At 40.6% G+C, this 11133-nt stretch overlaps 1 protein-coding gene across 3 annotated transcripts in view; it reads left to right on the top strand.

Annotated features, from left to right (window-relative positions):
• The first annotated feature begins 220 nt into the window (after positions 1-220).
• Positions 221-11133, top strand: part of ppp3ccb (protein phosphatase 3, catalytic subunit, gamma isozyme, b) — a 60588-nt gene continuing 49675 nt past the window's right edge. For all 3 annotated transcript variants that reach the window (XM_036594352.1, XM_036594351.1, XM_036594350.1), the window contains exon 1: positions 221-819. In XM_036594352.1, the coding sequence (XP_036450245.1) occupies positions 768-819 (52 nt within the window). In that variant the 5' untranslated portion in view covers positions 221-767. The remainder of the gene's footprint in view (positions 820-11133) is intronic.

The raw sequence follows: 11133 nt of genomic DNA, 5'->3' as shown, positions 1-11133 counted from the left end.
ACAGTAAGGATATGTTATTATATTCTTTTATGTTAAATCTCTGGCTCTTAGCTGGCCACCCAATTCTACTACGAAAAATGGTAGGTTTTCAAAAAAGTGTCAAGATTTGGGAGAATTTTGTTTCGATTTTGTTGTGAAATACGCTTTTTGACAGTTTGAACTACATCTCCCACAATCCCCTGCGTCCCTCCCGCCTCGCCATGTTGTAGGAAATGCTGCTGGTGGATTAGAGTTTTAATCCGTGCGCCGCGGCGGAGAGAGAGAGACGGAGATAAACCGCACAGCGCAGCGCAGCCGGGGCTCGCACATGCACTAAAAACAGCAGGAGACACTCCGTCACTCCGGGCCGCAGGTGGAGACAGAGCAGGGGCACAGAAGCGGCTCCAGCCGGACTGTTTTTTTGCGTTTTCGGCGCGTTTCCTGCTCGGAGTGCTTCATCCTCCTCCCTCCCTCCCTCCGCAAAGAGCAGCAGCAGCAGCCCGGAGGTCGCTCCGCTAAAACTGCGGACACAGACGGCGCAAAATAAAACTCCAGACACTGCAGCGGTCTCCCCCCTTTCCCCCTACATTCCCCCTCTGTCCCTCTGCGCCCACCACCGGCTTGTGATCCAGATCCAGCCCGCGGTTTGTCTGCCTGCTTCACACGGAGCCTCCGGTCACAAACAGCGGAGCCGTAGCTAGCTAGCTAGCTAACTCCATTAGCTAGGTGGTTAGCTACGCGAAGGAATTCGTTTTTCTGTGAGAGAAGAAAAGAGACTTCATTAAAGGATGTCGGCGAAGGACCAGAACAAACAATCTACTGTCGAAAGGCCGATTAAAGGTAACATTTTTAAAAATATACCTCTTACGTTCAGCGTTAGCCAGCTAGTTAAGCTAAGTTAGCCGTTTAAAGGGGAATTCCACCACATTTTGAAAATTCCTCAATCATTCCATGGCTGAGACGTAAACAAAGTCTGGGGTGAAATGGCTCATTTCTAGAGACTCAGATTTCTTTACAGTGATGGTGATCGGAACCACGACTACAACACAAATATAGCCATTTTATTTATTATCCAAAACCACCGGTGACCCTACACGTGTCTTCTGAGTTTTATGTGGAACGTTGGTGATGATAAAGTACTGATAAACTTAAAAATATTTAGTTTTCTTTGGGGACTATTTTGCCTCACGAAGCACTGCATGTGTCCCTCCACCATGAATGGATTTTAGGTTCTCAAAACTGTCATAAAACAGTGTCTCAAACATCAGACAGTGTGTTATAACCATTTCATGTAATAACTTTCTGTGAGGGAGCTTTTAGAGGTGGACGTCTGGTTCTTATCACCACCACTGTGAACAATTCTGACTCGGCAAGTTTCTCTAGAACGAAGTATTTCACGCCAAACCACTCTGAACGACTATCTGCCTCTTAAACGTTTAGTTATGCAGGGATTTTGAAAAGTCGGTGGAGTTCCTACTTTACGTTCGCTGCTTTTTTAGCCAGTCAGTCTTAACTAGTGTAAACATAGAGGTGGGTGATATGGCGCAGATATACTGTAGTGATACTTGAAGAAATTTTCATGACCCACAGTGTGTCACACTATCTATGACATCTGATCAGTTGAAGAGAAAAAAGAGCAAGTAGTGCTACATAAAAATACTATCAAAAACTGTGATGAGCATAATTTTTATTCAGTACTTGGTATTGTGTTGCCCTAAATCCAGTTAAACGGGATTCATCGCCCACCTCTACTTGAAGGATCAAGAAATGGCAAATAATCTATGCTTGTGTGGGTTTGTTGTTGGCTCTTGTTTATTAATAACCATCACAAATGTCTTTTTTTAGAGATATAATTTCAAAAGGACGCTCGTTCCAAGACTGCAGTTAGAAGCCCTGTAATGTATTTTATAAGACTGAAGGTCTTTCTTTTTGTTGGTAACTTTATCAGTTTGTGTGGATGGAAAATCTTTTCAAATCAGTCCCATCACTTTGGTTATTTACTGTCGGTTGTTAATGTATAAACCAAAAAGGTGGACATAAACTATGTTCTCTAAAGTTGTTGGTTGTAGTGATGGATGCTGTGAGGACAATGTGTGAAGCAAAACACTGACTTTTAACACCGTGTAATTAAACCAAACACTGTTGCTCACATTTAAACTGTACATAACAGCAGTGTTGGTATTCTGGATCTTACTTGGCTCTCCTTTAAGGAAATAGCAAAAGTAGAAGCTAAAATGTCTCTTCACTGTTGTGCGAAAAGCGAAATAAAAAATAATGACATTAGTTATTGCTGCTTTCAGTGCAACTGCATAACATGTCCATTAATGGAGAAGTCATGGTTTCGCCTTATTCATGTTTTACCAGTCTGACTTCGCCATTGTGTGGCTGATTTTAGCCTCAGAAGGAATCTGACCCAGCTTTAAGCCCCCTGAGTTGACGGAAGCTGTCTGTGCCGTCTCTCTTAACCTTCTTCTGCCCCTGTCTGTCAAGCCTGAGGGCAGCGACATCCAACTGCAGGCTTTCAGACCAAGACCCTGGTTAGGGGGAAGCTTGATAGTGCTGGTGAGGTACACTCTTAAAAATGTGGTTCTTCAAGGGTTCTTTAGTATAGAACTATGAAAGCTCAAGACCCCTGCGCATGAGTAAATGGTTCTTTGCATCATTAAAGGGGTCTTCGGAGAATGTGCTGAAAATGGTTCTATATAGCACCCAAAAAAGTTCTTTTGTTGTTACAATGTCTAGCTTGTAGCAATAGGAGAAACCTTTTGAGTGCTATGTAGAACACTTTTCAAATAGGTTCTATATAGAACTGTCTACAGCATATTCATGCATATTTTCCATCAATCTAAAGAACCCATTTATGATCTAAGGAACCCTTTAATGATGCATAGAACCCTTGCGTGATGCAAAGAATCCTTTCATGATGAAAGACAGGTTCTTTGCATGATGAAATGGTTCTTCAGACTGATGGAGAATGTGCTTTGGATGGTTCTATATACCGCCTTTTTGGAAATGGTTCTGTATAGCACCCAAAAGTTCTTCTATTGTTACAGTGTCAAATGCTACTTAGAACCGTATTCGAAAATGTCCTATATACAACTCTCTATAGCACATTTATGTATAGGGTTCTTTGAGTGTTCATGGATCTATGTAGTACCATTTTCTTTACTAAAGAACCCTTGAAGAACCATCAGTCAGGTAAAGGTTTGTTAGTCCAGATAAATTGTTACCAACCTGTTTTTGCTTAATATGCCTAAAATCACTCTTTCACTGTATGTTAGCTGGGCAAGGTGGTTGAGGTGTAGAGCTGCTTTTCCACTGCATGGTTTGTCTCAACTCGACACAAAAAGGTAGTAAACTGTCACTGAGGTGGGACCCTCAAGGGTACGTTTCAGTACCTTTAGTCAGGGAACATAATTGTACCAGAGTCCATTGAAATTATATTTTCTAAGTCGTATTGACTCCACACACCCCGTCTCGTCGCCAGGCTTTTTATTTTATTGTTCTGTTTTAAAACATTAAGTTATGAAAAGGTACAAATACATACTTTTCATCTGGAAAAACTGCACAGGTTCACAACTGGAACTTAAAACCACTGTTGTACCTTTGAGGGAACATTTACATTGTTTGTACCTTGATGAATGAAAAATGTACCTGCACAGAACCTTTATTTCTAACAGTGTGCTTGACTCTACTCTCTTTTGGTACCAGCTACTTCGTTATGCAGATATAGTGCCCCCTTAATGTAGCTGGTCATGTGAAACACAGTTTACCAAATATTAAATATAATTGCATTTGTGGTTTAATGATAGTGTTTTTTTAAAATGTAGCTGGTGTACTGGCACTAGGACATCAAAATGTGCTGGTTCTTTTTCTTTTGGTCAGATGTCTGAAAAAAATAAATATCGTGACTAGGGCTGAAAGATTAATCGCTTAATTGAAAGTACAATTTTCAAATCGCAAGAGCTGTTTTATTATCGTCTACATTATCAACAATGTTGTGTTAAGGTGGGGAAATTTAACCTAATAACACAGAGCTTGTGAGCTGCCTGTGGATGAGTTAGACCAATCAGATCCAATTACACCTCCATGTGTTGTGACATAACAGCCACAGATTATTGGCACACGACATTCAGGGGTCAAGCCTCACGCCAGAAAAAGTGGATATTCTGGTCTTATTGGCCAAAAAAAAGGCCAAGACCTTCATCTATAGAAAATAATCGCAACTGAAATCACACTCGCAGTGTTAGTCAGAATCATTGCAATTAGATATTTTTTCCAAAATCGTTCAGCTCTAATTGTGACATATCATGTATCATGTAAAAATGCTTTGTGTCCGTCTGAGATCAGGGACTTCCCTGTGTCAGAGTGGTCAAGCATATGTGAGTAGTGCACTAATTGGATCATTAGCTCTTTTGGATTTGTGAGCGTAAAAGAGCTCCAGGGAACTTTGTCTCAGTTGATTAAAACTGCCCCGTCTCCTGGCTCGGGCTGGGTGTGTTTCTTCGGGTCCCTCATGAGAGTTCTGGGTCATTTCTGTAAGTGCCACTGTCTGACAGTCTAACAGTTCTTCTCCCTAAATGATCTGAAAGGCGGTTTGCATGTCATCTTCGCTGAGCCGAGTAGGGATGCACTGATCCTGCTTTTTTTCTCCCAATAGAGATTCCAGTGACCTCAGTGTGGGCTGAACGATTCATGGTTTTTATATATCGAAAGCAAATTTTTCAAATAGCAAGAGCTGCAATTTTTAATCATAGTCTTATAGTTTATTATCAACAATGCTCTTAAAGATGGTTCTTCGAGTTCTTCAGTAAAGAAAATGGTTCTGTATAGAACCATGGACACTCAAAGAACGCTTTGCATGATTAAAGTGTTCTTTGCACGGTCAAATGGTTCTTCAGATTGATGGAGGATTTGCTGTATATGGTTCTATATAGGACCTTTGAAAAATGTTCTGTGTAGCACCAGAAAGCGTTCTTCTATATTTACAATGTCAAGCTTGTAACAATAAAAGAACCCTTTTTGGTGCTATATAGAACACCAATATGAGGAACCGTTGCACCATGCAAAGGGTTCTTTGAGTGTTCATGGTTGTACATAGAACCATTCTATTTGCTAAAGAACCCTTGAAAAACTGTCTGTGTGAGTGTTGATACATTGCAAGGTTTAAGTTGGGAAATTTAACCTAATTACATGGAACCTATGAGCTCCTTTTCGATGAATCAGAGGCAGCCAAACATCCGTGTGCTGTGACATCACAACCACAAATAACTGGCATGCTGGTGCACTGTGTTAAGTGTTCACACCTCAAGCCAAAAAAAGTATACACTGGTGGTCTTAGCCAAAAAAGGTTCATACGTCAGTTTATAGAAGACATTCACCGTTTAAATCATAACCACAATCTTGGTCAGAACAATCGCAATGAGATGTTCGTTTAGCCCTGCCTCAAAATGTGGGCTGATGCCTTGGTATCTTTCATAAGCTATTTTATAACCACCATGGCTTAGAAACAGTTTCAAATATGCGTTGGTGATGTCCAGCCGATACCCAGTCTCTTTAATAAGGTCAGCATTGGTGCGAATACCAAACTAGTATATCAGAGCTGTGCATTTCTAATGAAATCATCATAGTTACTGTTTTGTCAGTTGGTGCAAAAGAAAGAGGTAAATGTGATCAGTGCTTCTGTTATTGCAGACACAGTGTTTACTGGGACGATTGGTTCCAGGATTGGACTTGAACGCCCCCATGTGCTTATGTGGTCCAGTATCTTGGTCATAGTCAGCATTTCACAATGCATAATTGGCTCATTTTTTAAGCATTTGTGGTATAGAGATTTGTGTTGAAGGCTAATAAAGAACTTACAGTCTCTGATAAAATGATTCAGCTGTGAACAGCGTCTTGGGACTTAACGTTATCTGCCTTGGCCTGAAAATCTCCCTGGTGTTTAGTACCAATGTCCAATAAGACAGCTTATACTACTGACTGGATTCTGTTGACTTGTAGGCATATGGTGTCCCTTTTGGTGTTTTGATTTCACTTAACCATCACAAAACTTTGCCCATACTTAGTTTTGGTGACTGTAGACCTGATAGCATTGGCAGCACTGAAGCCAGTTCTCTATTATTCCTAAGGTGTACTGGGAGGTGTACTGATACAAAACTGAATGGGGGTCTAATATTGATGAATGATATTGATAACAAATATTATTGTTCTGATCATTGTTATATTTTTGTCTGTTGTGATACCAATTAATTACTGTTGATTAGAAAATATTGTATGTCCCATCCCAACTACCCACCCTTAGAATAAAGTGTACACGCTTAAAAAAGAGGGTGCTTTAAGAGTTCTTTAGTAAAGAAAATGGATCTAAATAGAACCACGAACACTCAAAGAACCCTTTGCATGATTAAAGGGTTCTTTGGATCATGAAAGATGGTCTTAGATGGTTCTTTATAGAACCTTTTTGAAAATGGTTCTATATAGCACCCAGAAAGGTTCTTCTGTTTTTAGTGTCTAGCTTATAACAGTAGATGAGCCCTTTTCAAAAATGTTCTATATAGAACTGTCTATAGCACATTCATGCACATTCTCCATCAATCTGAGGAACCCTTTCATGATGCAAGAACAATTTAGGGTATAAGGATTCTTTGAGTGTTCATGGCTCTGTAAAGAACCATTTTCTTCACTAAAGGACCCCTGAAGAACCCTCTTTTTCAGAGCGTATAAATAAGGTCAAATATTAAACTCTGTCTGTAAATTTAAATGAGGAACCCAAGTTTTCCCACACTTTGTTGTCAGTTATTTGGAGGACTTGCTCTGTTTCTTCATCACGAACCTGAGAACAAAAGAAGAGGGAAATAAAGCAGGCTGGTATTTCTCTTGTTGGCCGTGTGAATGATTCGGAGCTGGACTGTGATTGAAGTGGTGAGTGGGCGTTGAGTCCGCTGCCAGACGGCGTGTTGATGAGCGCTCAGCTGAAGCCCAGAGCGCGTGGACGGACGACACTTCTCTCAGCCCACAGCGTTAAGTGCTGTCGAATGTTTTGATTAGGCCTGCTGCCAGACAACTTGGACTTTTTCTCGCTCGGGCACAAGACAGTGCCGTGGTGAGGTGCCGTCATGTGTCTGAGTTTGAAGTTTGGGACGTGAGCACTGGCTGTATGTAGTACAGGCTTAAGGAGACTTCAGGACAGAAAAGTAGGTTAGCTGATGTCTGTGGAGAATAGGGGCACAGTTTCTGGACAAAGAGAATCATAATCAGAAACGTACCGTAATTTGCCTATCCATGCTGTACACACGGATATGTGCTGTCATAGCTACTGTTGTGAGATTGGACAAGCTGAGAAGCTGTAGAACAGACTTAGTTTATATCACAATACCTACATCTAGTCAGTTATTCATTCAGCCTAATGAGAAACTGTAGAACAGACTCAGTTTATATCACAATACCTACATTTAGAGCCAGTTATTCAACCTAATGAGAAACTGTGTTTTTGTTTAAATACCTAAACTTAGTGCTGTTACTTTCAAATCGTACTTGTTTTGTTTTCATATGCATATGAACAGTCACCTGTTGTTATAGATTGGGTGTTTTTTTTTGGTTTTTTTTTAAAGCGAGCCAAATTTGGCTTGGTGGCTATTTTTTGTTGTTTCTTCCTGCTTAGTTTTAATTAGCTACAATGGCACAGTCCACCTCTTTAGCAAACCATTTTAAACAGGAAGCTGAATGTTGTAAAGTGAACCAGTGTGCAAGAGTTTCTTATTGGGGTTTAAAGCTCTTTCAAACTTACAACAGTAGCACAAAAAGAATTTATATGTCTGGAGAGTGTGGATGGGTCAGTTGGTAGAGAATCATGATAAAGGTAATTAAATGCCTCAATTAGCTTTTTAAGATTGCATTAATGTCTGTTGAATACCTTGACAAATTTGGGTCACTTTGGAAAATTTAAGTAAAAATAGAATTAAGGCTCCCTGAAGAAGTAAACTGACTGGTAAAGGTGAAGATCTTCCCAGTAATGGTTTCCCAAATGCCATTTGATCAGATGTTATAGAGAACAGCAACAAACTCCTGTAAGGCCATACAAAAGGGCAGCGGTTATAAAAAGGAGCAGTGCTATCAAAGAGTACCATTGAACTTAAAAATAAGTTTCTGTGATCACTTCTCTATTTTGAAACCAAGTGCCCTCAGCGCTGAATGTGACTCAGTTCAGACGAACTTTGTTAGTGTTGTTTCTCACTCACTGAGCTTCGTATTGAGGCATCTGTTTAGTGCAGGAAGAGACTGAAAATCCTCTCTTTCTGATTATTGTGAGTTTGAATTAATTGTGTGATGTGTGTAATTTTTACTGATTCAAGAATAGTTTGTAGCCTGTTTCTCCTCACATAACCCATTAAATATTTTTAGTCATTTCAGGAAGTTGTGTTACTACTATCTAGCCCATAAAGTACTAATTGTGTACTGCTGTCTAACATTTTGCTGTCACGTATCTTCATCTCTCGCTTTTTCTCCAGTCCACAGGTTTAACTCTGCCCCTGCCCTCTAGTCCACAGGTTTAACTCTGTCCCTGCCCTCTAGTCCACAGGTTTAACTCTGCCCCTGCCCTCCAGTCCTCTAGGCTGCTGGCTTAATTCGCCAGGCCGTCCAGTCCGCAGTTAGACTCGCCCTGCCCTCTGGGACTCAGGTTTAACTCACCCTGCCCTCTAGCCCACTGGTTTAACTCACCCTGCCCTCTGGGCCACTGCTTTAATTTGCCATGCCATCCAGTCTACAGTTAGACTCACCCTGCCCTCCGGGCCGCTGGTCTGACTCACCCTGCCCTCCGGGCCGCTTTTCTGTCTCCTGATCTCACTCTGCCTGCCCTCCTGTCTCCTTGTTTTAACTCTCCCTGCCCTCCAGGCCGCTGGTCTAGCTCGCCCTGCCCTCCAGCCTGCTGGTTTAACTTGACCTGCCCTCCACGCTGCAGGTTAAAATCTCATTCTTTACATTCCTCAGCTGGAACACTTCACTCAGAGCTCAGTGTCAGGTTTTATGTGGATTGTTTTTTATCTTTCTATAGTAAACATATGCTTTACCATAGTACATTGTGATTCTTTAATTTGCAGAATCAACTTGCACAGCCCTCCAGGTTAAAGTCACATACGTCTTCACACTTCTCAGCTTAGAAACTTCACTCTTGCCGGTTTTTGTCTGGTTTGTTTGTTTCTGTAGCCCTTCTAAAGTTTCTTGTGGCTCAGAGAGACAGTTAGTTTTAATCTCAAATAATAATTGCACCCACTGTATCATTTAAAGCTATTGTTAATGTTATTTTTGTTAAAATCATGCAGCTATTATACTGAAAAATACAGTCTGAATCTCGTATTTGTGGGCTGCTGCGTTGATAACAATGATACACTTTTGGAAGCTGATACTAGAGCCTGTATAACTGGATTGAAATAATGAAACCTGTATAAAAAACATTAAATTGTTTTTCAACCCAACTCGAGTTTAAAGGGGCATTCCCTTCAGTCAAATTTTATACATAATTAAATCGGTAAATTGCAAGTAAAGTCAAGCAGAGTGGTTTGATTGATTGATGAGAAATTGATGTGAAACTTGCAGAGTCAGAACTGTTCACGGTGGTAAAGATGGGAACCGGACAGCCGAAGAGTTTATTGCTTCTAAAAGCTTCGTCTCACAAAGATGGTACATGAAAAGGTCACGAGTTTGATGGTAGAGGCCATTGTTTTGTGATGGTGTTGAGATAAGCTAGGTGGAGCTGGAAGCGTGCACGCAGGGTGTTGTGAGGCAAAATAGTCCTCAAAGAGAACTTAATTTCTGATTTTCTACTGATATTGAGAAACATTAAGTAGCAGTTTCTGATGCTGATGAGCGCTGCAAACCCCAACTGTGTAAGTCTATGTGAAGTTAATAGGCTGTTGGACCGATTTGTATTTGCCAGTAAAATCTGCAGTCCTTCCTGCGGATGGCTCTTCATGTTTGCATGCAAATCTTAAGAATCGAGCGCTCTCAGTTTCTGTGCGCTTCGCCTCGAGGCTCACAAGAGTAGTGTTACTGCTGCAGTTGAGAGAGGCAAATGAGCAGGTGTCCTGTATTTATTCTCTCAGCCGTGAAAGAGGCAGCGTCTTTCTCTTCCTTCTACTGTCCATTAAGCAGAAAACTGAGATAAGATTAGGCTGTTACTGGTTATAATCATTACCCTGCCCATTCTGATGCCGTACGAATTGATTTGAGCCGCTGTTTTAAAACCAGCTTAAAGGATCATTTCGCCTGAAAATCACATTTTCATATTTGTCTGGATTATCTGTCACCGATGCAATGAGGAGTTTTGAAATGCTTCATGTTCAGTGAGGTAGAAAAGCTTCTTTTTGCGGTTTTGGTGTGTCAAAATGTTTCTGATAAGAAGAAAAATGCGTTTCGAAACCGACGGCAGTGCTCGCTCTCTATCTTGAGGAGTAATCAGAAATAATTCAGAACACTTTTTTTCAGCATGACAGTGATGGGCAGTGATGGGGAAGATGGGGAAAATGTAGTTTTGAAGTGAAATTTCATGAAAATTATTATTATTTTTTTTTTTTCGAGATTGTAAGAGTTTGGTGCAGTATGTAAGTGTTCTTAAAGCTGCAACGTGTACCATTTACTCTCAGGTCCATATATGGAAAACTGCAAAAACATCCAATTTTGGATTCATTGATTTTGTGATGTCACAGACACCAACTCTTTACTTATATCTGCCTATTTAACCTAGCTTACATATACAGCTCTTAAGCCCTATTCAGCCTGGATTAGTTTGATGTAAGGAGGTGGTATAATGTAATTATTCCTGGCGTTTCTCAGTGATTTTAGTCCCATCCGAATGCGACATGTCAGTCATTTTTACTGACTGCGCTCCTGCATCAGTAAAGATTCTGACACATTTTACCTTCTGTAAAACGTGTCTTACAATAACCTCAGGTTATATTAATCCCTGTGCGAATTTCATTGAAAACGCTTTCATATCCTGTGGAAAACGAACTAAGTATGGAGGCTCGAAGAAGTACTTACTTGTGTTCTCAGATGAAGACAGCTTCATATTTGAATTTTCATGGTCCACCTTAAATGGTGCAACAGTATTTATAATGGTATAGCAGTATTTATCACTGGTGGTGATAAATTACA

The sequence above is a fragment of the Colossoma macropomum genome, unplaced genomic scaffold, assembly GCF_904425465.1.
Source record: "Colossoma macropomum unplaced genomic scaffold, Colossoma_macropomum, whole genome shotgun sequence".
Classification (NCBI taxonomy): domain Eukaryota; kingdom Metazoa; phylum Chordata; class Actinopteri; order Characiformes; family Serrasalmidae; genus Colossoma; species Colossoma macropomum.
This window is presented reverse-complemented; position numbering and strand designations above follow the sequence as displayed.